The sequence below is a fragment of the Balaenoptera ricei genome, chromosome 1 (assembly GCF_028023285.1).
Source record: "Balaenoptera ricei isolate mBalRic1 chromosome 1, mBalRic1.hap2, whole genome shotgun sequence".
NCBI lineage: Eukaryota > Metazoa > Chordata > Mammalia > Artiodactyla > Balaenopteridae > Balaenoptera > Balaenoptera ricei.
Window position 1 is genome coordinate 29148755 of NC_082639.1, and position 27483 is coordinate 29176237.

The window sequence follows — 27483 nt, forward strand, 5'->3', positions numbered from 1 at the left end:
TTCCTCCTTTTGGAATTCCTCTTTCTCTTTGGGACTCCTCCTTGGAAAGTCACCAGTACTGAATTGAGGGTGGGGGTGGGGTCCACCTCAGGCTAATCTAGAGGGTCTCCTCCTGGCTCCTTAGCGACTTCTTCAAGGGCTCTCATTCCCAACTCCCAATCCCTCTCCATCACCCCTGGGGCCAGGACATTTAAGAACACCAGGCACCCCCTCCCCACCATCATCTCCTTCTCCCAGGAAAAGAATGCAGCAGGGACAGCTTCCCATCCCTAGCAGGGACTCTAGACGCCCCTTCTCAAGAACCCAAAAGGTTGAACCTCTTTAGTCCTGGATCTGAGTTCCTCCCCCTCCAATCCCTCTCTGTTAACTTCCCCTCTGCAAGAGCTGGAGGGAGGGAGGCCTTTTTGCAGCTGGTGTCAACCTTGCCCTTGAGGACATTCCCCACCCCCAACCCCAGGGGGTGGGCCCTGGAGGGTACAGCTCCCCAGCAAAGTGGTCTGGGTTAGAGACCCCTTCTTGCTGCAGCGCCTTGGGTGTAGGGTGGGAGTCAGAATCTGATATCTGTTCTCTCAAGCTGCCCCCACCATGAGGCCCCTCCTACTTCCTACTTGTGTGGGAGTAGAGACAACCTCCAGGGCCTTGGTCCCAATTCATATCTCTTTGTCAAATCTCCCAGTGATTTCCTTCACCTCTCTGTCAGGTTCATCTTGGACCCTGCCCCACCAAGCCTAGGAGGGTGTAAATGCTCTTGCTGCTGCTCTCCCCTAGGGGGATCAGGAAGAGAACATATATCTGATTCCCATTCGGTAACCTGTCTCCTAGCCCCAACCCAGCCTCATGGTGAAACTAACAGCTCATTCAAGCCTGTTTCCGTGGAGTGGGGAGGGGACTGCCTTGGGCTGTAGGGGAGGAACAGGGGAGGTCACAGAGTTCCCAGCCCCTCACTGAAGAAGGCAAGACATTCTCAGACCCCTGTGATGTTGCAAGTGTCCTGCTTGCTCCTTCTCTGCGATGTTTAATACGTGGAGGGCTACATGGAGCACTTTCACCCAGCCCCACACTCAGAGACACCCACTCTAAACCCCATCAGTTGCCGGGGCCTGGGATCCACCAAGGATCCTGGTCAATTAGGGGGCAAAGGAAGAGGAGCCCACTCCATCTGTCTACTCCAACTGCATCAATCACAGGACATCGGTGCTCTCCTGGCTCCCCTCAGTCACCTTCCCAGGACTCGCTGTGCAGGAAGCCTCCGGGGGCTGGCCAGGAGAACTGTCCATCAAGTTGTCTAACTCCCAGATGTCCCCACCACTAGCATCTTGCGAGGAGGTAGGTGCAGGTGCCTCCACCCTCAGTCTAGGGAAGGGTTCCTCAACCTTGGCAGCATTGACATTTTGGGCCGGATGATTCTTTGTTCAGGAGGTGATGTTGTGCATTGCAAGATGTTAAACAACATTCCCGGTGTCTAAGTACTAGATGCCAGTAACACCCCTAGTTGTGACCACCACAAAGGCCTCTAAACATTGCCAAATGTCCCCTGGGGAGCAAAATTGCCTCTGGTTGAGAACCACTGAGTAGGCTAATACCATATACTGTCTCTTTGCAGAGGGCTCCTCAAAGTCAATCCTAGATCATTAGACACAATGGAGGATTTCGAGTTCTAAAGCACTGCTCACTCTTCTCCTTCTGAAGAACCTTCAACAGCTCCCTAATATCTATATTGTGTAGATCATGATGCCAACTGGCATTCAAATCCTCCTATATAGGCCATCCCTGGCCTATCTCTTCATCTTCAGCTCCCATTTCCCCCTCTACTATTTTTTTTTTTCTATTTATTTATTTAGTTAGTTAGTTAGTTTTGGCTGTGTTGGGTCTTCATTGCTGTGCGCGGGCTTTCTCTAGTTGCGGCGAGCGGGGGCTACTCTTCGTTGCAGTGCGTGGGCTTCTCATTGCGGTGGCTTCTCTTGTTGTGGAGCACAGGCTCTAGGCACATGGGCTTCAGTAATTGTGGCACGCAGGCTCAGTAGTTGTAGCTCGCGGGCTCTAGAGCGCAGGCTCAGTAGTTGTAGCGCACGGGCTTAGTTGCTCCATGGCATGTTCCCCCTCTACTATCCTTGAGCTCTAGCTACAGAGGGTATCTCACTATTCCCACCAATATATGTCTTTGTCCCTACTGTATCCTCAAGATTGTGTGTGGGGGTGGGGAAGAACCATCCCAGATTGCTCTCCCCTACTGGGTTCTGTTCATGAATTCTGAGTCTAGTCACTACCTGGCTCAGAGTGGGTCTGGTCAGCTCTGGAAGATGCAGGACCTGAGGTCTCTGATCTCACAAAGGTCAGTGCTGGACTCACCATCCACATGGTCCTCTCACCCTGCAGATGGGATGGCTGACAACAAAGATGGGGGATCTGATCCTCATCCTAATCTGCTTTTACTTTTGAGTGCCCATCATCATCATCATATTTGTTAAGCACTTCCTATATGCCAGGCTCTGTGCTAAGCACTTCATCTGTGTTGCCTTATTTAACCTTTACAGCGACCCCATGATACCTCATGGTATTATTATTTTCCTGATTTTATAGGTGAGCTAACTGGGTTTCAGAAAAGTTAAGACAGTAGCTTAAGGTTACCAGCTCCAGTTGCAGGCCTTCTAGCATCATCCTTTTCTAATGTGTTTGGACTGGGCAAGGTAGTATTCCCTCCCTGGCCCTCGAAGAGGGTTCAGTCCCCCATCTACTCACTCCTCCCAGGACAGTCTGCTCCCAGGTTGCCTGAGACCCAGAACCTTTTGTTCCCAACCCTCCCCCTTGAAATGACTGCTCTCTGGAGCTGAGCTGCTCAAAGGAAGGAGACACTGGCAGGAAAGGGGGGGGGGGCAGGAGGACAACATATCGCTGGGCCTAATCTCTGGGCAATGGAGAACTAGACAACTGACCTTCTGGAGGTCAGGACAAAGGGCAGGGATGGGGTGGGCAGGGCCCAGCTGCGTCTGCTCCTTCCACCCCTCTGTCAGTCCCTGCAGCACCATCATCGATCCACCTTCCCAGCAAGCTCCCCGCTCTCTGCCCAGGTTGGGCCCGACTTGGCATGAGGCCCCACCTCAACTGGCACTAAAAAGGGGATTCGGGGATCCACTCCCCCGTGCTGGGAAGCAGGACTTCTTGGGGGAGGGGAATCAGAAGGGACTCACTCACGCCTTCGACAGGACACAGGGGAGAAAATCCTTCCGGGGAGCTTGAAGGGGTCGTCTGATGGGGCTGGGGAAGGTTCAGGGTCAGGACCACCCAGTTTGGAGCCGGGAGAGACCCAGCAGATTAGAGACTTTACTTGGGTAAAGCGGTGGTGCAGGCCTGTAATTACCCCAGAGGAGCAGGGAAGACACCAACCATAGGATGATGGAGGAAGGGCGGCAGCAAGGCTCCCGGGCCGGGCCTCTCGCCACCCCAGCCATCACCAGGGGAGAGAAAGCATAGCCCGTTTAGGGGTCTCCTTGCGACCCTCCTTCAGGTCTCCCGACGTCCCCCGGGAGGATTTTGTTTGAGGGGGGTTTGGGAGAGAATGAGGACTTGAAGCTGCCGCCAAGGCCCTAGAGCCGGAGCTTCCCGGCTCTAGGGTGGGATTGGGGGCTTCCATCCCGGCTCCCCCCTGCTCCCCCCAGTCCTAGCGGCGGATGAGTCACCAAAGCGCTCCCTACATAGTCGCCTCGCGCTGCGGCGCGTACCAACGCGCCGCCGCAGGGGGAGACAGCTCGACGGGTGTCCTCTGGGAGCCGTGGCGTCCTCTCCGCGGCGGCCGAGTTCCCAGGCTCGAGGCCCCGCGCCCCAGGGCGGGGGCGGGGCGGGTGGGGCGGGCTCGCGGCCGCTTGGTCCCGGGCACTGCGGGGGTGACCCTCCCAGAGTCCAACTTGGTACGCGCCAGCGGCGAGGCCAGGCCCAGCCCGGGCGGTACAATAGGGTTGGGCCGCGGCGGGGACTGGGCCGGCGCTGGGCGAGGAGCAGGATCGCGGCCGGAGCCGACAGACACTGGGCGGCCGGCGACTCCGAGCCCGCAGGCCACCAGCCGAGCCAGCCTCGACCTACCCCGGAGCTCCCCCCGCCTTCAATCGTTGCCCGCCGGGCCGGGCGTGATGCGCCGCGGGACCCCTATCCTGGCCGCTGGCCGCCGCCGCCGTCGCCGCTGCTGAAACCCCGAAGACTCCCCAGTGACGCCGCGGCCATGGAGAGCGGCTCACGTTCGGAGTCCGGTGCCGGCGCAGCCCCAGGTATGCCAGAGGGGAGATGAGAGAGGGGGATCGTGGGGCCTCGGACAGGCCGAGGATGAGGCCGGCCCGGTCGGCGGGGACCCCTCCCCTGCCGAGCCCTCTGACCACTTGGGAGTTCAAAAATAAAGGTTGCAGCGGCGTCGGCGGCTCTGGGCCACCGACGCATCTTCTGACAGCTGCCCCCTCCCCCATCCCGGGCGCTGGGACGTCCTGGGCGCCAGGATCCGCGAGGAACCCAATGTGGAGTTGTTGGTGACCCTTCCGCCCCAGCCCAGTGCCACCTCGGCTTCCCTGCCCTTACCCTTCTTCCTGATCCACCCCAGGCCCTGAAGATCCTCTTCTCCTGAGCTGGGGTGTCTGTCCCCCTCCCCATCCCCGGTGGGCACGTGTGACCCCAGCCTGAACGTGTGTGTCGGGGGTCCACATTCTCAGGCCTGAAGCCTTGCATACCGAAGCCTAGGCCCTGGTGCCCCCCCACTCCCAGGCCCTGGCCCAGACCTCGCCCCCACCCCATCCCTCCAGCTGCCGCGCAAAGGGCCTGTTGCTGCTGCGGGCTGGCCCGGAGCGGAGGAGAGGGGAGGGGGAGGTCTCTAGCGGCGGCTGCCAAGTAACCCGCCGGATAAAGGCGAGGGGGAGGGGGAGGCGGCATTGTTTGGGGCGAGGGCGGGAGCTGGGGAGTGGGCCGATTCCCCTGCAGCCTGGCCTACTCTGGAGCCCACCCAGGCCGATTTGGGGAGGAAGGGGACAGAAGTAAATCTGTCTACCCTGGTGCCCTCCTTCCCAGCCTCTCCGGTCCTGAGTCTTTCCCTGGAGAATGAGTTGAAGGCTTGAGGCCGGCACTCCAGGGACCTGCCACATCATTCCTCAGGCTGAGGCTTCTGATACCTACCCCCCTTACACACACACACACACACACACACACACACACTCACTCTCTCTCTCTCTCTCTCTCTCTCTCTCTCTCTCCCTCCCTCTTTCTCTTTCTCTTTCTCTCCAGGCCCCTGACCATCAAAGCTCTCTCCTCTCCCCTCACCCCACCAACCACCAGTGCCCCGGACTTCTGCAAATCCCTTTCGGATCTGGGAGCAGCTGATGAGGGGGTGGGGACAGGTTTCTGGTTGGGCCTGGGGTTGGAGGGAGGGATTTCTCCTTCTCTTTCTTCCTGGAAAGGGAGGGAAGAGCTTGATTACTGAGGACCTAAGTCCTGTTCCCACTGACTCAGGGGGGGAGGTGGCCCCAACCCCACACCTCCATAGAGTCCTAGAGCCTAATCCCTGTCACCTCCCTGCCCCCTGGGGCATGGGCCCAGGATGAAACAGTGTCTGTGGGTGGGGAGAGCTCAGGACAAGGTGGAGCCACTTGGCTGTGGGTGGGATCCTCACCGTGCCAGTGTGGGTGCTTGGAGGGGATCCTGTGGGTGTGGGAGCTGGAGGACGCAAAGGGGAGGCTGTCAGACTGGTGTGGTTTGGGAGGTTTGTAGGCTGTGCTGGAACAATGGCACTTTGGTCCGTCTTGGCTCTGCTGAGCCTGAGAGGGGACCCAGGGTGGCCTAGGCTGGGTCAGTTCCATCTGCTTACTGACCCTCTGCAGCTGAGGGTCTCTGGCACTGGTGTGTACATCGGGGCCTGAATGGCAGTGATTACTGGGCCAGAGATGAGGGCTGGAGTGAGTAGCTGGTTTAGAAGCAGGGCACTGGAGTGGGATGTCTGGACTGAACATGAGGGCATGGGCGGGATGCTTGGCTGTATTGGGGGGCGCCTGAGTGGGTCCTGCATACAGGGTCCTGGATTGGGAAGACTTCTACACATAGGGACTTCTACACATAGATGGAGTTACATGAGAACCTGGGTCAGGATGGTGGCTGGTCCCTACACAGAGAGAAGCTGAAGGTGATAAGGGCCCCTGTGAGTCAAGAGCTTCCAGGGAGTAAAGGAATTGTCCAGTACACGTGCCCTGTGAGAGTTTGAGGCATGGGTCTGAGACACCGAGTGCGTATGACATGATTCCTGCCCTCTTTGAGTTCCCTTTGCACACTGAGCGTTAACAGGAGGCAGCATGCAGTAGGGGGTCAAGTGTGGACTGGAGCAAGTGACTTACTTCCTCCGGCCAGTTTATGCCCCTGGAAAATGGAGATAGTATTGTCAACCTTGTGGGGTTAATGTGAGGGTCAGAGGTGATGTACCTAAAGGAACCTGGCACACAGACACCTGCAATACAGTGTTATTGCCATTATTGTCGTTATGCTTATCGGAACTGGTGCCAGCAGGGAGGTACGAAATATGGAGGAAGTTAGGGCAGGAATTGGGAGCCAGTTTGCTTAAGAGTGTAGACTCTGGAATCAAACAGTTTAAGTCTCCCCTTCGTAACTTACTACTGTGTGACTTTAGGTAATTTGCTTAAGTCTTAAATTTTCCCACCTATAAAATGACAATAATGCTGGAAATTATCTCATAGAGACATTGGGATCATTAAGTTAGAGAAACGCATAAAACACTTAGGAGAGGCCCTGATACGTAGTCAATGCTCAATAAACGCTATTTATTTTTGTTGTTATCATTTTTAATTCCTTCAGAGGCCTGAGGTGGAGGTGTGATTAATTAGAACTTCAGGAGGTAAATGTAGGCCAGAGAGCAAGGGGGAGGTGGGTTCTAGACAGACGTGAGCCAGGCTGTATCTGGGGAACAGAGGGCCCCGTACTTGAAGTGGGGCAGTTGGGAGTAGGAGAGAGACCCAGGGGATGGGTGCAGCCATCCAGCGCAGCCATACTGATGCCCGCCTTGTGCCAGCTTGGTGCTGGCTGTACAGATGGCAGAGAAGTGAATCAGAGTCACTACCCTCAGGGAGCTCCTGGCCCAGTTGGGGGAAGCCGATGTGTTCACTGCTGGGAAGCCCAGGTATAACAGTGATACAGTGGTTGGTGGAATCTGCTTGTGGAAGACTTCACAGAGGAGGCATTTGAGGTGGACCTGAATGGATGAGAAGATGGGCCGCCTCTCTACATACAGCAGCCAGCCTGGCTGGCAGCTCCCACTGACAGTTTCTGTCCCTCCCTGGGTTGGTGGGCCCAATAATGAGGCCTCTAATGAGCCCCTAATGTGCAGTCATGCATATGCAAATAAGGAGGAAGGGGCACCAGGCCAGTTCACTCCCCCAGCTCCTCCTCCTCCTCCTCCTTCTCAGGGATGGGCACCAGCTGGTGGTGGGGCAGGGCTGAGGGAGCAGGGAAGGAGCTGAAAGCAGGGCCCAGGCTGGGGTGGTGGCACTCGAGGGTGGTCAGGGCAGGTCTCAGGTCTGATCAATGTTGGGAGTTTGGCCGCAAGCAGCTGGGAACCATGTCCTTGGGTCCCCACTGGGCCTTGGGGCCGGTTAGGCAGCCAACGAGCCAGCCCAGATAATGCAGCTTTGTTGGAGGTGGCAGCTCTGCCTGGCACCCCAGGGCACAGCCTTCAGCATCTCCACCATCACCTCTCAGCTGCAGCTCTGCCCCGAGGGGAGCAGAGAGCATGGTAGGGGGTAGACAACCTGGTATCTAGTGCTCCTCCCCAGTTATAAGAGGAGATATGGGCCAAGAATAGACCCTCCTGGTGATCCTACTTATCTCCCACCCCTGTTTATTAAGGACCTTCTCTGTGCCACACATAGCACTTAGTACATCCCGTGCATTGTCTCATTTGATTATCAGAACTATCCTGGTAGGGACTAGTATTATCCTCATTTTATTTATTTATTTATTCAAATTTTCTTTTTCGTTTTTGGCTGTGCCGCACAGCATGTGGGATCTTAGTTCCCTGACCGGGAATCGAACCCGCACCCCCTGCAGTGGAAGCGCGGATTCTTACCCACTGGACCATCAGGGAAGTCCCATATCCTCATTTTATAGATGAGGCTCAGAGAGGAAAGTAATTTGCTTAAAGTCACACAGCTAGGTACTGGCAGAAGCAAGATTTGAACCCAGGTCCATCTGACTCTAAAGCCTGTGCACCAAACCTGTATGCTGTATTAGTATGGCCAAGCCAGCTGGTGATAGAGTCTGGCCCACTGTCCTTGCATGACTGGTCTTCTATGGGCATCTTGGTTTTAGGGACCCTGTGATCTTTTCTCTGGCAGGCATAGGTAGAATCAGCAGAGCCCTGGGTCCTCTGTGCCTCCTGCTGGGTTGGAATCTGAGCAAGTCGGACCAGAAGGAGGCCCTGGACTCAGGCAGTGGTGACAGTTCAGCCAGTAGGCCATCCTCAGGCCTTGGCCTAAGTCTGGGCTTCTGTCCTCAGCTTCTAGGCCCCAGCGTGGGCAGCCCTGCTGGGGCTGAGGGAGGGCCCAAGCTGTGGGATGGGGTCATTTCCTGCCGCCTAAAATAACAGGAAGTGGGTGCTCCTGATTGGAGGCTGGGAACAATGGCCGCCAACCGGGCCAGAGAGCTCTTCAGATCTGCAGTCTCAGGTGGGATCCCGGCTTTATCACCCACAGAGGCCCACGGCCTGGCCCCAGCGCCCTGCTGCGAAGGGCCTGTGGCCCAGGTTCGGAGGACCACCGGAGCAGGCTGTCCCTCTCCTAGTTCACTCCCTTTCAGAGCTGGCTCAGCTCTGTCCCGGCTGGGAGTAATGCTGCCCCCTAAGGCTCCCCTCTGTCCCGACCCCATGATCAGGCATCTCCCAGGGTTTGTCCTTCCTGCCCACCCCATCCTCCCAGCCCAGATCTCTCCAGGAGAGGAAACCCACGAGGCTGCCCCCTTTGGGTAGCAGAGTGAAGGTACAGACTGTCACCCTGATTCGGGACCCAAACCCAGCTTTGCTACTCACCAGCAAGTGTCTTAATATCTCTGAATCTATTTCATTTGTCAAATGGGGTTATAATGTCGACCTCATAGGATTGTGGTGAAGATGAAAAGGACTGAAGTTTTAAGGTGTTTAGCTGTGCCTGACACAGCATTAGCTGTTGCTGCAGTTAACTGGACTTTCCCTGGGCCCAGGTAAAGGAGTGCCCAGAGGGGCAGGGCCGAAGTGACCTGGATGAAGCTGTGTAAATATACTGGGACATCACGTCCCTGAGTGCTGTATGAATCTCTGAGGTTTCTGTCTATGCCTCGGAGGGGGTGCCTGACTGTGTGTGTGTGTGTGTGTGTGTGTGTGTGTGTGTGTGTGTGCGCGCAGATTTCTGAATCCCAGTAGGTCTGTTTTCTGTATGTAACAGGAGAGAGAAAAGAAACGTGTCTTGTCTCTCGCCATTGTGCAGACTCTGTCCACATTGTCTGGGTCTCGCTCTCTGCAGTGTGTACCCTCTGTCTGCGTGTGTGTCTTTGCCCCTCTGTCGGCCTCCCTGTCTTCGTTTGTCTGGTCCAATGCTGCCACCTAAGGAGCTGCTACAAGAGCCAGGAAGGCTCTGGCTAGGGGTCAGCTAGATGCTGACCTCTGCTGTCTGTGCAGCCCCGCCCCTGGGCACTCCCTTGCTCAGCCTCCTGGAGGAGGGCCACTCGCCCTCACACCTGCTCAGGTGCCCCACTTCTTGGCTCCCGGTGGCCAGCCTGGGCAGGAGCCTGCCTTCCCTGCATTCCTGCCCTCTGAGCTCAGTGCTTGCCTGCCCCACCTGCACCCTTTATCTTCATGGGGGAAACCTCCCCAGGGGAACCACTGAATCACTTCCGTCTTCAGGGAACAGGCAGGAGCCTTGGGGAGGGGTGATGTGACACCCACCAGAAACAGTGTGACATAAGGGTTTTGTCCTCAGACAGCCTTGGGCCCTGTCCTACCTCCAACACTGACGTGAGCAGTTCACTTAACCTGTCTAAGTGTTCGCACCTGGGGAACGGGGACCCCTATAGCACTTTCCCTTTGGGGCTGTAATAAGAACTAGATGAGATAAGGGAAGGTGCCTGGTGTACTGTAGGGCTTCAGCTGTGTTTCCCTTCCTGGGCTGAGGAGCTGGCAGGGCACATACAAGGCTCTGATATGGTAAAGACATTTCGGGTTAGAGAGGCTAGACTTTGGAGCAGCTTGGGGTTTTACTATGTTATCCACAGTGCATCCATCCATCCATCCATCCATGCAGGTGTTCATTAAACAGACACAGAATTCCTACCCTGTGCTGGGTAGGTCCTGTAGAAAGCTCTGGGCTGCAAAACGGATTCTCGCCACCAACTCTCGCAGGGGCAGCAGGCAGACAAAAAGGGCAGGCTGAGTTATCGGTATTGTGAGAGGAGTTTTGGCCCAGGAGCAGTTGTTGGGGAGGGATGAGAGGAAAGGCCTGCCAGCGCCCAGAGGGTGGAGGTGGGGAGTAAGCACCCTGAGACATGTGACAGGCCCTCCGAGAGACTCGGCCCTGAGCTTTCTGCAGTCCTTCTTGGTTTTTCTGAGAAGACTAGACTTACTGACCCTGCAACCAGCTCCTGCACCTTTGCCCTGCTAATGCTCTTTGTGCCAAGAAATGAATACAAACTATCTGTCACTTATCCAGTTCTTAACAAATACTTCTGGTAGATATCAGCATAGCAAAATAAAACCTCACAATTTGACACACACAAAAATACAATAAAATGAGGTGGCTGAAGGATCACATTTGATGATTGAAAATGGGAATAATCAGATATTGGTTTAACCACACCATATAGATAATTAACCAAGGAATTAATTTGGCTTAACATAATTTGTTCCGAATAACACTGTCCCAATGACATTTCATCAGGGTTGGCATAATTCTGAGGAAAATATTTGGATTCGGGGTCAATAGTCCGCCAGGTCAGAAGAAGAATTCCAAATGTGCTATTTGCCTCTTGGGAAGTTTTTCCTGTTGAATTGCTGGAGTCAACACTCATTATTACTTTGATTAACTTCTCCCTGACTACCTTAGTCCAAGAAGCTGCCCAGACTCAATTGAGGGGGAGTTGTTTTGCTTCCCTTCAAGTGCTTATCCCTTTGCAAGAAATTGCAACATGGATTTGCTCATTATTAGAGTAAAAAATCTCCTTCTCTGTGCACCTGCTTTAGGCGAGGATGGCTTCCTGGTACAGTGCTTTATTCTCATTTGGCAGCATTTCGTGACGGTCTCCACATACCGGGCACCACGGTAGCTGCTGTTGAAGCAGTGACGAGCAGAGCAGATGCGCCCAGCCCTTAGGGGGAGGCTGACAATAACAAAAGAACCAAACAAGGAAGTATAAAATCGTGACAGTCACAGTGCTCCAAACAAGAGGCACATGAAGCCATCACTATATATAATGAAGGAATTTACCCTGTTCGGAGAGGCCAGGGAAGGCTTCCCTGAGGAAATGATGCCTAAGTGAAGATCTGAAGGGTGAATGGGAGTTTAAGAAAAGATGGAGGAAAAGAGCATGTGCAAAGGCCCCGTGGCAGAGGGAGTGTGCAAGGCTATCAGAATTAAAAGGTCAGTGTGGCTAGAGTGTAGAGAGCAAGTGGGGAGCAGGGGAGCAGAGGTGGGGACTCAAGAGGTGTAGGGAGGGAGACAGGGGCTTCAGACTCTGCCAGACTTGCAGCCTGGGTTCAAGAATTTTGTCTTTCTCTTCAGAACAAGGAGAAGTCACTGTGAAGCTTCCAGTGGGGAAGAGTACCATGGCCAGATTTGCATTTGGAAACAATTACTTTGGCTGCTCAGTGAAGAGCAGAGTGGGAAAGGGTGCGGGTAGGACAGTGGGGGGAGTTTGCAGTCATCCAGGGAAGAGAGGTGCTGATGGTATCTGCCAGGGTGGAGTTCATTGATACATTCATTCAACAAATAGCTGTGGAGCGCCTGTGTGCCAGGCTCTGTTGGCCTTAGAGATAGAAGAGCTAAACAAAGTAGACAAAAATGTGTGCCCTCGTGGAGATTACCTTCTGGAGGTGGGAGACAGTGTTAAAGTGCTACTAATGCTTACTGGGAAAAATAGAGTTGGAAGGAAAAAGAATACAGTTGGAAAGGGGAGGGAGACTTCAACTACAGTTTGTAGTTTATTGTTTTTGTTCTTTTTTTAAAATATTTTTATTGTAGTATAGTTGATTTACAATGTTCTGTTAATTTCTGCTCTAATTTTTGTTTGTTTGTTTTTTTATAAATTTATTTATTTATTTTTTGGCGTGTTGAGTCTTCGTTGCTGTGCGCAGGCTTTCTCTAGTTGCGGTGAGCAGGGGCTACTCTTCGTTGCAGTGTGCGGGCTTCTCATTGTCGTGGCTTCTCTTGTTGCGGAGCATGGGCTCTAGGCGCGCAGGCTTCAGTAGTTGTGGCACGTGGGCTCAGTAGTTGTGGCTTGCGGGCTCTAGAGCACAGGCTCAGTAGTTGTGGCACACGGGCTTAGTTGCTCCGTGGCATGTGGGATCTTCCCGGGCCAGGGCTCGAACCTGTGTCCCTTGCATTGGCAGGCAGATTCTTAACCACTGCGCCATCAGGGAAGCCCTACAGATTGTAGTTTTAAGGAGGGGATCAGGGAAGGCTCGAATGAGAAGTCACATTCGGGTAAAGATCTGAAGGAGGTGAGGGAGTGAGACATGCAGGATCCGGGGGCAGAGAATTCTGGTAGAGGGAACAGCAAGGGCAAAGCCCTGAGGCAGAAGCATGCCTGACACAAATAAGGAACAGTGGCCAGAAGAGATGGAGCAGGGGGAGAAGGGGAGGAGGAGAGGAGGCCAAGAGGTAATGGGCTGGAGAGTGAGGATCCCCAAGGGCCTTGGAGGCCATTGTGATGCCTTTGGTTTTTCCTCCCTTGAGGTGGGGCGTCTTTGGAGGATTTTGTCAGTTCCCCAAGCAGGGATTGAACTTGGGCCACGGTAGTGAAAGCCTGCAGTCCTAACCACTAGGCCACCAGGGAACTCCTGATCTGACTTATTCTTGAAAAGAATCATTCTGCTGCTGTGGTGAGAAAAGACCAAAGGGGAACAAAGAATGGCAGCAGGGAGGCTTTTATGAGAGATGATAGTGGCTGGACCATGATGATAGAAGTGGAGATAGAAGTGATTGGATTCAGAATATACTTGGCATGTGGAGCCAAAAGGATTTACTGAGACATTAGATGTGAGTTGTGAGACAAGAAAAGATTCTAAAATGACTCCAAGATTTTTGGCCTGAGAAACTGGAAGGACTGGGTTGCCATTGACCGAGATGGGGAAAACTGGAGGAGGAGCAGGGTTCGGGGGAGAAAGATCGGGAGCTCAGTTTTGGATGTTAAATTTGGGGTGTCACAGACATAGAGAATGGACTTGAGGACACGGGGAGGGGGAAGGGTAAGCTGGGATGAAGTAAGAGAGTGGCATGGACATATATACACTACCAAATGTAAAATAGATAGCTAGTGGGAGGCAGCCGCATAGCACAAGGAGATCAGCTCGGTGCTTTGTGTCCACCTAAAGGGGTGGGATAGGGAGGGTGGGAGGGAGATGCAAGAGGGAGGAGACATGGGGTTATATGTATATGTATAGCTGATTTACTTTGTTATACAGCAGAAACTAACGCACCATTGTAAAGCAATTATACTCCAATAAAGATGTTTAAAAAAAAAAAAATTGAGGGCATCAGTAAGACATCCAGGGGTGTCAAGTAGGGAGTTGCATGAGCTAAACTGGCACTCAAGGGAGACATCTGGGCTGGAGGTACAAATTTGGTTGTCATCAGCAGAGCAATGGTATTTAAAGCCATGAGTCTGGATGAGATCACCAAGGGAGTACGTGTAGACCAAAAAGAGATGAGGTCTTCACTGAGCCTTGGGGCACTCCGGTGCTAAGAGGTTAGGAAGTTAAGGAGGTACCAGCAAAGAAGCCTGAGAAGTCACAGCCAGCAAGTTGAAGGAAAACGGGAGAGCATGTTGTCTTCAGAGCCAATTGAAGAAAGTGTTCAAAGAGCACCAAGGGATCAACCGTGTCAAATGCGGCTGATAGGTCAGCAGGACGAGGACCAGGAAATGGCTGCTGACTTAGCAATGCGGAGGTCATTGGTGACCTTGAGAAGAGCAGTGTCATGGAGCAGTGTGGGTGAAGGCCTGACCCACGTGGGCGCTTGTGGCAGAGCTGGGAAGAAGTGGACCAATTCTTCCAGGCAGGTGCTGCTTACTGAGCCCCTGTCAGGTGCCAGAGGTGGTGTACCTACTCACCATAGGTCCCAACACCATAGGCCCCAGCCTGAGAAAACTGGGGCTCAGACAGGTTCAGGGCCTGTCCAAGGTCCCACAGCAGAGCTGGAATTCCCTACTTAGTGCTGTCTGACTCTGAAGCCTAAGACCTTTCCACCCCGCTGCATCTGATGCCAGGTACAGGCCCTTCCAGGCCTCATCCCTCTACTTCTTCCGAGACTCCCTTCACAGGGCTAGTCAGAAGCTAGTTGGAAATTCACTGTCTTGCTTGGTGGGTGTGATTTGCCTAGGTGTAGACAAACAGCCGCCTACCAGTTTTCCTTGCAACACATGTAGCAGGCACAGGTGCTAGGAGAATGGCAATAAGCAGGCCTCAACCTCAGCCTTCAAGCTTTGTATTGATACTTACATACCTAGGCCCCCTGGCCCCAGAGAGTCCTGGGTTCAATCCTGCCTCTGCCATATACTAGTTCTATGAGCCTGGACAAATCACTTAGTGGGGTAAGTTTTGATAGTCTCATCTGTCAAATGGGGATAAGATTCTCAGAGCTCATATGAAGATGCAGGATGGGGATACAAAGGGCCCAGCTCAGCTCTCGGTATGTAGTAAGCACTCACTAAATGGTTGCCACTAGTTTTTTTGCCCATTGGAATTGGAAAGGAGTTTGCGGGTGGCTGGGAAGTCGACTAGCAGTGACCAGGCAGCCTTTTGGAGCTGGTCTGGTGAGAGCTGTCGTGAGCCTAGGGGCTGGCAGAGTTGGAGAGACCGTTGCGGGAAAAGGGCCTTAGCTGGGGCTCTTGCCTGGAGCCCAGGAAGCTGGAAGGGAAGGGATGAGGAGGAAATAGTGTGAGCCTCAGATAATTTCATTGTGTAACATGTGTTACCCCATACTGCCTGACACAGGGGCAGGAGGGTGTGGGGCTAAGAGCATGGGCTGTGGTGACCAACACTGGGTTCAAGTCCAGGCTCCTTCACTTCCCAGCTGAGTGACCTCAAACTACTTTACTTAACCTCTTTTTGCTTTACTTTCCTCCTCTGTGTGAAAGAGATATTTATAGTGCCTTCCTCAGAAGTATTGTCATAAGGATTAAAACTAATATGTGTAAAATATTAAGAGCTCTCAACATAGGAAGCTCTCGAGAAATATACACATGTTAGTGGTTATTGTTGTCACTAACACTCATCACAGTCCTACTATCTGCATTTTTTAAAAAATTTATTTATTTATTCATTTATTTAATTTTTCGCTGCATTGGGTCTTCGCTGCTGCACGTGGGCTTTCTCTAGTTGCAGTGAACGGGGGCTACTCTTCGTTGTGGGGCGCAGGCTTCTCATTGCAGTGGCTTCTCTTGTTGCAGAGCACAGGCTCTAGGCGCGCGGCCTTCAGTAGTTGCAGCACAAGGGCTTCAGTAGTTGTGGCTCGCGGGCTCTAGAGCGCAGGCTCAGTAGTTGTGGCGCACGGGCTTAGTTGCTCCACGGCATGTGGGATCTTCCCGGACCAGGGCTTGAACCCGTGTCCCCTGCATTGGCAGGCAGATTCTTAACCACTGCGCCACCAGGGAACCCCCTACTATCTGCATTTTACAGAAGAGGAGCTATGGCACAGAGAGGGCCTGTAACTAGCCCAAGGTCACACAGTTAGTGGGGAGGCCACATATTCAAATAGCCTGCCTTCTTCAGAGCCCACTGGACACCCGTCTCCCTGAAAAGGGTCCCCAGAGTTCCAAAGCTGACTCCTTGGGAGTGTCCTCTCCCTGCATACACATTGTCACCCACAGGGATGGGGAGTTTTTCACCTCCTGAGAGGGCCACCATTCCTAGAGCAGAGGACCCTGCATGGTGGAGGCACCTGGCGAGAGCGAAAAATGCTTCCTTAGATTGACCTTTCCATGGACCCTGGCCCTGATCCCTAAGCCCAGGCAGTGGCTGTGTCCCCACCAATCCCCTCAGTGCCCAGAGGGCAGCAGTAGATGGCACCAGGGCTCAACATGCAGAGGCTTCTCTTTGGCAGCTTCATAAGACCCACAGGAAAAGAGAGGGAAGTATTGTTTGCTGGCACATGAATTGTTCCAGGCACTTCACTGACATGCCTATCAGCTTGGGCTTATAGTCCCCATTTTACAGATATGAAAACTGAGGCTTAGAGCAGTTGAGTGGCTTCCCCAAGGTTATCAGGCCCTCTCTTCCTGTCTTGGGGTGGTGAAGTCAGAATCAGGCCCTCATCAGGCTAACTCCCAAGCCTGTCTTTCTGTTGCGCTATAGTGTACTTGTGCTCACATGTGTGCATGAACATGTATACACCAAATCATGTGGCTTCCTTACTTGGCACTTTGGTGTCTTTTACAGGGACCTTGAAATATCAGTGTCTTAAAAGAAGAAATCTGAGGGTGGTTGGGAAAGAAAAAAAAGATGACAAAGGGGATGTTGCTGGTTGCCTACCCTTTTGGGGATTCCACACGGGCATCCCACTGTGCCCAGCACTGGCAGCCCCTGAGCACCAGGCCTTGGGATGGGCACTGTGACCCCCAAGGTAAAGCAGAAAGGCGAGGGAGGCAGACATGGAAACCAATCATTACCATTTGGCGTGCTAATAACTACTACAAACTTCTCAGCTTTTCTGATACACCCTGCTCCCTTCTGCCCCTTTGCAAATGCTCTTCTCTTAGCCAGAACCCTCTCTTCCTTGGTTTGCCAACTCCAGCTCATCCTGGACCTCAGCTTGGCTATAATTTCTGCAGGAAACCCCTCCAATATAGGTTAACCATCTCTGCTTTGCTACCCCAGACATAGTACTTATTCTATACTGTAATCGCCTAGCTATCTGTCTGTCTGCCCTGCTAGAGTGTGGGCTCCACAGAGGCAGGGACTGTGGCCATTTTCTCACCGTTATATCATTAGTATCTGGAGGAGGGCCTGGCACTTGGAAGGAACTCGATAAACATGTATGAATTAATGAATATCAGCTGGACAAGGGAGAGAGCTACATGTTGAACTGATGGCACAGATGTTCTATCTGACTTTCTCTCCTCTCTTGTGTTGTTCTTCCAGATGTGGCAGCCAGGACCCCTCCAGAGCCAAGACCTTCTCCAGAAGGTGACCCCTCCCCGCCGCCGCCACCGCCACCGATGTCAGCCCTGGTGCCCGACACTCCCCCAGACACCCCTCCCGCCATGAAGAACACCACTGGCCCTAAGCAGCTCCCACTGGAACCAGAGAGCCCCCCAGAGCTGGTAGGGCCTAGGCCAGCCCTGCAGCAGGAAGAGTCCCCTTTCTCAGAAGTGAAGATCAGGGGACCCACCCCACCAGCCACAGGCCCACGGGATGCCAGACCTCCTCGAAGGAGCAGCCAGCCATCCCCAACAGCAGTGTCAGCTGCCGACAGCCCTCCCACGAAGCAAGGTATGTGTGATGTCCCTAGTCCTGGGCCCAGTCCCAGCCCTGGATGATGCCACAAGAGGGAGTCTCTACCCTGGAGGAGATAAGAAAAGGCCTGGGATGAGGCCTTCGGGGAGGGCCCTGAGGCTGACTCCCCTCTGGGGGGAGCCTCTTGACCTAAGTCTCTTCTTGTTCCCTCTATTAAGATGCAAAGAAGGCAGGAGAGAGGCACAAGCTGGCGAAGGAGCGGCGGGAAGAGCGGGCCAAGTACCTGGGTAAGTGTGTGGGAAGCAGTAGCATCTTCTTCAGCGTCACCACCATCGACATCCTATTGGTAACACTAACACTTCTGGAACATTTATTATGTGCACTGTGCTAAGAGCGGTACGCTTATCCCACTTAACCCTCTACCCATTCTGAGGATGGGGAAACAGAGGCTCAGAAAGATGAAATCCTTTGCCTGAGCCACACAGCTAGTGGCGTAGCTGAGATTCAGACCCAGAAGCCTCATCTCACCCCAAATCTCATGCTCCTAATCACAATACGTGAGTATCTGTACAGCAGACCCCAAAGTCAGACAGGCATCTGGCACTAAAGAGCTCGTTTCTCCTTCGGTGCCCAGAGACCATGAGGCCAATGGGGGAGAAACAGGCCTCCCGTTGGGGAAGCCCTCATTCTGAGGTCTCAACCCATCTTCAGGATGCCCTTCAATTTGAGGGGGGAGTCTGAGAGCAGAGGCACCTCCCCACCAAGCAGGCAGGGGGAAGACCCACCCAGGGTCGCAGGAACAGGCAAGGCCATTTGGAGGAGACACTTGCTGGGCCGGGCGCTGCAGGACTGCTCACGCCCCCTGGGGCTCCTTTCCCCACAGCGGCCAAGAAGGCAGTGTGGCTGGAGAAGGAGGAGAAGGCCAAGGTGCTGCGGGAGAAGCAGCTCCAGGAGCGCCGGCGGCGGCTGGAGGAGCAGCGGCTCAAAGCCGAGCAACGCCGAGCAGCCCTGGAGGAGCGGCAGCGGCAGAAACTGGAGAAGAACAAGGTGCGTTTATGCTGAATTCTGAGCAGGTGCACGTGGATCTGTGTGCGTGTGTGTGCACACATCTGCATACTGGCTTAGTGTGTATGCACATCTGTGTTCATGTGTCTGCAGTGTGTGCCATGGGTACTACATCTGGGCATCTGTGCAGATGTGTTTGGTTCTGTACACGCCAGGGTGGGCACTTGTAACCCTGTGCTGTCAGTACACGTATGTGTGTGTGTGTGTGTGTGTGCGCCCCACGTGTGATGTGTATAGGTGTGCAGAGATGTGTCTGAGTGCGCTGAGTGATCTCCTAGTTAGGAGAACCCTGGCTTGAGTACCATGAAGATGTGAAGGAAAGGGCAGCCTGGCCCTGCCCCTGGGCCTCAGGCTAAAAGCAAACACAGCTCCAGGGTCAGGACCCTCGTGCCAGTGGCCCGCCTGGGAGTCCCAGGCACGGAGAGTCCCGCTCCATCCTCAGAGAAACAGCTCATACACTCAGGAATGAGTCAAGAACACTGAAAAGCTCCCCAAGAACAAGTTGAAAGGGATCTGTTGCAAACTGTCTTCAATCATAGGGGGAGGCATTGTCCCAGGAGAGAGAGGGCCTTTCTCCCAGGTAGGAGGAATGATTCTGAGCCCAGACCCTTCCCCTCTGCCCCCTCCTCACCAGGAGCGATATGAGGCAGCCATCCAGCGGTCAGTGAAGAAGACGTGGGCCGAAATCCGGCAGCAGCGCTGGTCCTGGGCAGGGGCCCTGCACCACAACTCCCCAGGACGGAAGACCAGTGAGTGCGCTGGAGGGGCTGCAGGGTGGGCGGGAGAGGTTGGGGCCTGAGAGGTGGGGGAAGGGAGCAGCTTCAGTGCAAGGAGCTGGCAGCTCCCTGCAGCAGGTATGCCTTGTTTCGTGTGACTTGTGCCTTCTGGAATGATCTGTAAACCCAAGTCTGTAAAACCAAGTCCTTTACAAGGACTTCCACTATCAAGTCAGAGGTGGAGTCTCTTCATTTGGTTTGCTCTTCAAACCTCTGTCATTTTAGATTAGCCTTCTTTGTTCTTGTCAATTACTATTAGTTGCTCATACACAGAAGAGCACTTTAATACCCTGCAGACACTGGACGTTTAAAGAAAACAGTCACCCCCTTATGTATCTGTCTTGGAAGGTAGATTTCTGTCTCTGAGTTTTCTTCACATAGGGCCATCGCGGATATTGGTCTGACTTTTTGCTGGCATGTATGTACTGCTGTGTTTGGATGTCTTTATGTAATGGCAAGACTCAGTATTTCTCATTGTGCATCTTTTGGTGTATGTGCTCATGGATCTGTGCATTGTGTGTCTTAATATGTGTTTGCCTTGGTGTGTTTGTGGCCTTGTGTACCTCAGTGTGGGTTCCCAAGTCAGACGGAATTGGGTCAGGATCCCAGCTCTGGCACGCGTGGTGTGACCTCTGACTTCCTGCTGTCTCACTTTCTTCATCTGTAAAATGGGGATAACAGTACTACTTGCCTCCGAGGTTGTAGGTAGATGTTGGGGAGGATCAAGTGTGGTAACATGTGTGTGGTGCCCAGCACAGTGCCTGGTACATGGTAAGCATCCAACAAATGCTAGCTGTTACAAATATGATTAAGTTGCTTCGATGTATTTGTGCCTGTGTGCATCTGGGTCTGACCCTCTTTCTGTTGGTGTTTTTGTTTCTGTATCTGTGCATGTCTGCACACACTCATGCATGTGGAAGTACCTATCACTCTATATGCCGGGCCTTCACGTCTTTGTCTTTGTGTGTCCCTATGAATATGTGGATTTGTGTGAGTGACTCTGACCATGGGTTCTTCTGTTTAGGAACGTCTCTGCATTTGTCCCAGTACCGTGGGTGTTGTAGCCATAGAGCCTTGGCTGGGCAGTGCCAGCAAGTGCCGACGCTGGGTGGTTATGGGGGAGGGGTTGCAGCGCCCAGTCCTAGGGAGTGACTTCCTGGCCAGGAAGGCTGTAGTTTCTCTAGTTTTACTCCATCTCCTTCCTCTGTTCCTTTTCCGTCGGCTCCCCCAATCCAGGTTGTCTCTGGTCACCTACCCAACCCCCCCCACCCCCCCGCCCCGTCCTCTCAGAGCCAAGTCTGCCTCCTCCTCCCCTTCCTAGCCTGCCCACTCCTCCCTGTCCCCTCCTGCCCGCGGAGCATCCTGCATGGAAGGCCTCAGTGCCCCCCCTGGCTCCCGTCCGGCCCGGCCCTAATGCCGTGTGTTTTCCCCTCCAGGTGGGAGCAGGTGCTCCGTGTCGGCAGTAAACCTGCCCAAACACGTGGACTCTATAATCAACAAGCGGCTCTCAAAGTCCTCTGCCACGCTCTGGAACTCCCCCAGTAGAAGTAAGAGAAGGCCCAGCCCTCCTCCCTCCAGAGCTCCTTGTAGTCCCCACCAAGCCTCCTCCAGAGCTCGGCAAGAACCCCAGGTCCCAGGAGCCCTCACATACCCCAGGTCTCCATCCCCACTCGACCCCGCTCGGGGCTCTGCACCCCTCGGGGGAGCCGGCATTTGGGTCTGGGCCCTGAGAACAGAGGTGTGCCCCACAGGGGAGGAAAACAGAGACAAAGGGCAGTGACCTAGCAGGCAGAGAGCCTGGCTGGGGCCTCAAGAGCAGGTGGGTTGGGGGTGGGACTGGCGGTGGAGGGTGGGAATGGGCAGGCAGCCTCATCTCCAACCACAGCCAGCTGGCCTAGGCCAGCCTTAAGCAGGTGGCCTTGCCCCCGAGTACCCGACGAGCCTGGGTGCCGTGTGTGGAGGAGCCCTCTTATTCTGACTCCACCCTGGAGGGCCCATGCAACCCTGCCTTCTCTGCTTTCAGAGCCCCCGCCGTGGCCTTGGCTGGCTCCAAAGCTGTGGCCAAGGAGGGTAGCACAGCCCCTGTGTTCCCACCATGCCCTGGTGCTTACATGTGAAGGGGCCATGGTAGGAGTTATTTATAAGTTTCTCCAGCTTTTATTTGGTTGCTCTGTTGCCTAGCAACCAAATCAGCTGCTGTTACCAACCCCACCTGACTAAAGCTTAAAAATAACCCAGCAGCTGAGGGGACAGAGCAGGGTGGCCCAGGGCAGCCAGGCCCCCCTAGCAGCCTCTCCCTGGCATGGGACGCACAAAAGCTGGGCCTCTCCTCAGTCAGAGGAGCACAAGGAACCCCACTGTCCCAGATCCATGGGGGCATGCCTCCCCAGGCCAGCCCTCTGAGAGCAGGAAGTGGGATATGGAAGTGGGCAGTTGGGTCTGCCACCAACCTTGGGTGGCTCCTCTCTATACTAACAGTGCAGAACCCTTTCACCTGGGGAGAGCGGTAGGAGGGGACCCTCTAGCCCTGCAGGACATTGCCATGGGAAGTGTCTTGTTGCCTGGGTCTGCAGTGGAGGTCAGACCCCAGGACGGACCTGTGTAACCCCCATGATTGGGGGAAGAGGCCTCCTGGGGGAGGAGACTCCTTGAGCTCGGCATGGGGGGTGGTACCTGGCGGTCTCCGGATCCCTCTGCCTGCTCTGGCCCTGCGGTAACCCGCTTCTCCCGGCATCTCCCCCTAGATCGCAGCCTGCAGCTGAGCCCATGGGAGAGCAGCATTGTGGACCGTCTGATGACGCCCACCCTCTCCTTCCTGGCACGGAGTCGCAGTGCAGTCACCCTGCCCCGAAACGGCCGGGACCAGGGTAGGGGCCACGGTCCTGGGAGAGCCCCCTCGAGAGGCGGGACAGGGGCCAGCCTCGTGAGTAGGCCGCACCCCGACCTCACTCATCCCTCCGCAGCCGTGCCCGTGTGCCCTCGCTCGGCCTCCGCCAGCCCCCTGACGCCGTGCAGCGCCCCCCGAAGCGGGCACCGCTGCGCTCCCACCGGGGAGCGCCGCAAGGCCAGCGCCGGGGGCAGCCCTGCCCCGGCCCGCCTCCGGCCCGAGGCTTCCCTGGTGAGTGGTGGGGACAGGGATCCCATCCAGGGCAGCGCGGGCGCCTCTGACCTCTGCTCCCCCTCTCTACGCTCTCCTTAACCCTCCTCCCCAGGTGCAGAAAAAGGAGAAGAAGGACAAGGAGCGGGAAAACGAGAAGGAGAAGAGTGCCCTGGCCCGGGAGCGCAGCCTCAAGAAGCGCCAGTCGCTGCCTGCTTCTCCGCGCACGCGCCTCTCCACTGGCAACTCGGAGCTCAGGTGGGCCGGGCAGTGGGGCACCGCCTGCCTATGCCAGCCAGCCAGCCAGCCAGCTAGCCAGCCAGGCAGCCATTCATTCGTAAATACGTGTTAGGCACCCACCTCTGGAAGGAAAGCTCCTTGAGGGAGGATTTGTTTTTTGGGTTGGGGGAGTGTTTTGATCACTGAAGTACCCTGGCACCTAGAACAGTGCCTGGCGTCTGGTAAGCACTCAACAAATACCTGCTGGATGCATGAATGGTCCTTGCCAGGTACTCTTCTGGGTGCGGAGGACATTTCCATGAGCCAAACCAGGCCTAGTTCTTTTTTTTTTTTTTTTAATGTTTATTTATTTGGTTGCCCTGGATCTTAGATGCAGCACGTGGGCTTCTTAGTTGCAGCAGTCAGGCTCCTTAGTTGTGAAATGCGAACTCTTAGTTGCGGCATGCACGTGGGACCTAGTTCCCTGATCAGGGATTGAACCCAGGCCCCCTGCATTGGGAGCGCAGAGTCCTAACCACTGTGCCACCAGGGAAGTCCCTAGGCCTAGTTCTTGCTCTTATTAGTCTTACTGGCTATTGGGGAAACAGACATTAATCAAAGAATCACAAATGAATATGTAATTACAACCTGGGATGTATACTCTAAAAGGAAATTTTATGTTTCTGTGAGAGCACATAAGGTGGGGTGCTGACCCAAGCCTGGGGAGGACACTTCCTTGAGGAAGTGACATGCTGAAAGTGTGTACATGTGTGCGTGGACACTCTGTGCCCTCAAGGTCTAACTCTTCTTTTTTTCTCCCAGTCCCAAATCCAAGGCCCGGCCATCCTCTCCCTCCACATCCTGGCACAGGCCTGCCTCTCCCTGCCTCAGCCCAGGGCCAGGTCATGCTCTGCCCCCAAAACCACCGTCCCCCCGAGGTACCACTGCATTACCCAAGGGGCGGGTTCGGAGGAAGGATGAGGCAAAGGAGAGCCTCAGTGTGGCGGGGCCTGAGGACAAGAACCAGAGCAAGGGCAAGGCCAGTGACGAGAAGGAGCCTGCAGCCCCAGCCTCACCAGCACCCTCGCCTGTGCCCTCACCCACCCCAGCCCAGCCCCAGGAGGAGCAGCCCACAGAGATCCCTGCAGGTGGGCAAGGAGAGAAGAGGCCAAAAGGTGGGCAGGGCAGAGAAGCCAGCTTTGCCTGTGAGGGGCAGGTGGTCAGAGGTGTGGGCTGCCAGAGATGCCTGGGGATTGGGTGTTGCCAAAAGGAGGCTCTTGCCAGAGAGGAGGACCTCACTGCTCTGAGTTGGTGGCAGGAGTTGGGCGAGTGGGCCGCCTGGATCGCCCTGAGGTCCAGGAGGCACGGGGGCATGCAGGGGTGATGGAGGTGCCTGTGCTGGTGTGTGCTGATTCCTGGTCCTGGATCCCGCTCCAGATGCAGCAGTCTTGACCTCACCCCCAGCCCCTGCTCCCCTGGTGACCGCTAGCAAACCGATGGCTGGCACGACGGACCGAGAAGAGGCCACTAGGCTCCTGGCTGAGAAGCGGCGCCAGGCCCGGGAGCAGCGGGAGCGCGAGGAACAGGAGCGGAGGCTGCAGGCCGAAAGGGACAAGTGAGCACGCCCTCGGGAACTGAGGAGGCCTTTACAGGGGCTGGAGAAGAAGCTGGGGATAAGCCTGAGTCCCCTCTGTCCCCCAGGCGAATGCGAGAGGAGCAGCTGGCTCGGGAGGCCGAGGCCCGGGCAGAGCGGGAGGCGGAGGCCAGGAGGCGGGAGGAGCAGGAGGCCCGGGAGAAGGCGGAGAAGGCTCAGGCGGAGCAGGAGGAACAGGAGCGGCTGCAGAAGCAGGTGCCCCCGCGGGGCGGGGCGCGGGCGCCTCCTCGTGGCGGGCCTGGGGCCGGCCGGGAGGGACAGCTGGAGGCCGGCTGCCGAAAGCTCACGGGGTTCTCTGGCAGAAAGAGGAGGCCGAAGCTCGGTCCCGAGAAGAAGCGGAGCGGCAGCGTCTGGAGAGGGAAAAGCACTTCCAGCGCGAGGAGCAGGAGCGGCAGGAGCGCAAAAAGGTGTGCAGAGCGGCGGGCGGGAGCTACGTGGGCGGGGCTTGGTCCTAGTGGGCGGGGCCAGCTCCAGGGCTCAGTCCCCATTCCATCGGAGGGGCTAGTGGGGCTGGGAAGTGGGTCCTGCCTTGGACTTGTAGAGGGCAGGACAAGAAGGAGTTGGGGTGAGGTCGGCTTCCTGGCCTGGAAAGAATCGATACGAGCTGGAAGGGCCTTGAAACTCCAGGACCAGGGCTAGCTGGTGGGAGGTTGAGGGTTAGGGCGGGGCTTGGGCCTAACTGGTGTGGGGCTTCCAAACAGCGCCTGGAGGAAATCATGAAGAGGACTCGGAAGTCAGAAGCTGCTGAAACCAAGGTCAGGATGCCCCCAAGAGCCGTGTTGGGAGTGGAGGTCCGGTGAGGAGGGGAGGTTGGGGAAAGGCATCCAGGGTGGAGGAGGGAGGCCGTCTGGGAGGCTGCTCAGGGTCTGGGCTGGGGAGAGAAGAATTCAGCAGCTCAGTGGGATGGGGCCAGATATCCCCTTGAGCCTGACTGCTCTTCCTCTTCAAAGCAGAAGCAGGACAGAAAGGAGGCGAAGGCCAACAATTCCAGCCCAGGTAAAGGCCTGTTCCCCTCATTTCCATCCCGACCCTCAGCCCTCATCCTTTCACCAGCCCCTAACTGGTGGCCATTCCTTCCCAGGGATAGACCCTGTGAAAGCCACGGAGGCTCGGCCCTCCGGGCTGCAGAAGGAGGCTGTGCAGAAAGAGGAGCTGGCCCCCCAGGAGCCTCAGTGGAGGTACCAGCTCCCAACCCCAGGGGCCGTGAGCAGGGAGGCAGGGTCAAGCTGGAGCTGTGGGGTACCTGGGCTGTCCTACGATGGGAGGTGCCTAAGCGTTGGCCTCTGCATCCACAGCCTGCCAAACAAGGAGTCGCCGGGGTCCCTGGTGAATGGCCTGCAGCCTCTCCCAGCGCACCAGGAGAATGGCTTCTCCCCTAAGGGACCCTCTGGGGACAAGAGTCTGGGCCGAACTCCAGAGGCACTCCTGCCCTTCGCAGAGGCAGAAGCCTTCCTTAAGAAAGCTGTGGTGCAGGCCCCGCAGGTCACAGGTAGGTTTCCCTGTCTCCTGGACCTATATCTGTACCTCCCAGCAGCTTTCCCTGGCCTCCTCAGCCATGCCCTCTCTTCTCGTAGCTCTGCCAGAGGCCCTCTCAAGCTCTACCCTGAAGACCCCCAGCCGTCTGAGCTTGGAGCCTGGTTTCCCCTGACTGTTTCCCCTCCTGCTTTTTTCCCAGAAGTCCTTTAAGGGGTTGCCTTGGATCCAGGCACAACTATGAGGGCTCCTTTGCATCATCTACCAGGATGTCTGCAAGAGAAAGAGACAGAACAAAGCTGGAAGTGGCCTGGGCCCCTGAGGGTTGGGTCCTCTCTGTTATTTTTAACCTGCACCTTATAGACTGATGTCTCTTTGGCTGGAGCCCCTCAGTGCATTCGTGTGCTCACACGTGCGGACACCCCCTCCCCCCACCCACACACACACACATACACTCACAGCCTCTCTGGCCTCCTCCCATGGGGAAGGGCTACCTGTAGTATTTGCCTTGGTTTGGTGGGGTACAGTGGATGTGAATACTGTAAATAGCTTGTGCTCAGACTCCTCTGCGTGGAGGGGTGGGTGCAAGAGGCAGACCCTCCCGAGACTCCCTGGGGAGATCTTCCTCCCTCTATTTAACTGTGACTGAGGGGGAACCCAGGTCTGGGGATGGGGGGCACCTTGGGCCACAGGATACTGGTTGCTTTAGGGGTACCCATGCCCCCTGCCCTCGCCTGGTATCAGTGTTATTGCATCTGATCAAATTTCTCCAGAAATAAAGTGAGAATAATTCTGCCAGTGCTGTATCTTCTTGGGGCTGGCAGTGGGGCTGGGAGCAGGTGGCCTCCTGAGTTCTAAGAAGAACTTGAGGAGCCAGGGGCCTGCAGATATCCATCCCTACCTGGTATCAGTCCTAGACATCCTGCCTGTGGCCTTCCATTTTGTCATTTATTCATTTAACAAAAATGGTTACATCTACCCTGTACCAGGCAGTGGGCTTCTGTGCCAGGGATGCAGTGGTAGGAAAAGACTTGGCCTCTGCCCTCATGGAGTTGACAGTCTAGCAGGTCAGAGTGTCAGAGACACAGTCGTCCACTCAACATCCATTCCCATCGCCGCTTCCTCATTCCAGACAGAATCCTGATTTTGTTCAGGTGGCTGTCTTCCTCCTGGATCCCACCCTGTGCTTCAGCAGAGATGGCTCCTAAGCCCAAGGGTGAATCATGATTGTAATTGATGGTCCCACGCCCCTCGGGATGGATTGGTTTAGGTAGGGGCATGGGACACAACTGCAGCCAGCAGATACAAAGAAAAGTCTCCCCGGATTTCTAGGAAAGGCTCCCTCACTTTTGAAAGAAAAAATGCCATGTGGGAGCCAGCCTCTAAGATGACCTCCCAGCGTCCCCCACCTTCTGGTGTTCTCACCCTGTGTAGTCCCTTCCCATGTAGAACCAGGGCTGGGCTGATGATAGAATACAGCAGAAGTGGTGGTGTGTCACGTCTGAGATTAGGTCCTAAAAGACACTGCAGCTTC

The 27483-nt window shown here is 55.2% G+C and overlaps 1 protein-coding gene across 8 annotated transcripts; it reads left to right on the forward strand.

The window, feature by feature from the left end:
- Positions 1–3746: 3746 nt before the first annotated feature.
- Positions 3747–26747, forward strand: MAP7D1 (MAP7 domain containing 1). 8 transcript variants are annotated; one of them, XM_059919166.1, is made up of 18 exons: positions 3747–4259; positions 17351–17701; positions 17884–17952; positions 18549–18712; positions 19365–19479; positions 20943–21053; positions 22251–22373; positions 22470–22624; positions 22719–22861; positions 23645–23997; positions 24260–24437; positions 24524–24671; positions 24779–24883; positions 25178–25231; positions 25427–25472; positions 25558–25654; positions 25772–25965; positions 26051–26145. In XM_059919166.1, exons 1-18 carry the CDS (start codon positions 4214–4216, stop codon positions 26122–26124), a joined length of 2526 nt encoding a protein of 841 aa, XP_059775149.1. In that variant the 5' UTR covers positions 3747–4213; the 3' UTR covers positions 26125–26145. The 8 variants fall into 8 exon arrangements, with proteins under 8 accessions (XP_059775149.1, XP_059775156.1, XP_059775164.1 ...); XM_059919173.1 differs by having other exon boundaries at positions 23645–23970; XM_059919181.1 differs by having other exon boundaries at positions 23645–23970; positions 25430–25472.
- The last annotated feature ends 736 nt before the right edge of the window (positions 26748–27483 follow it).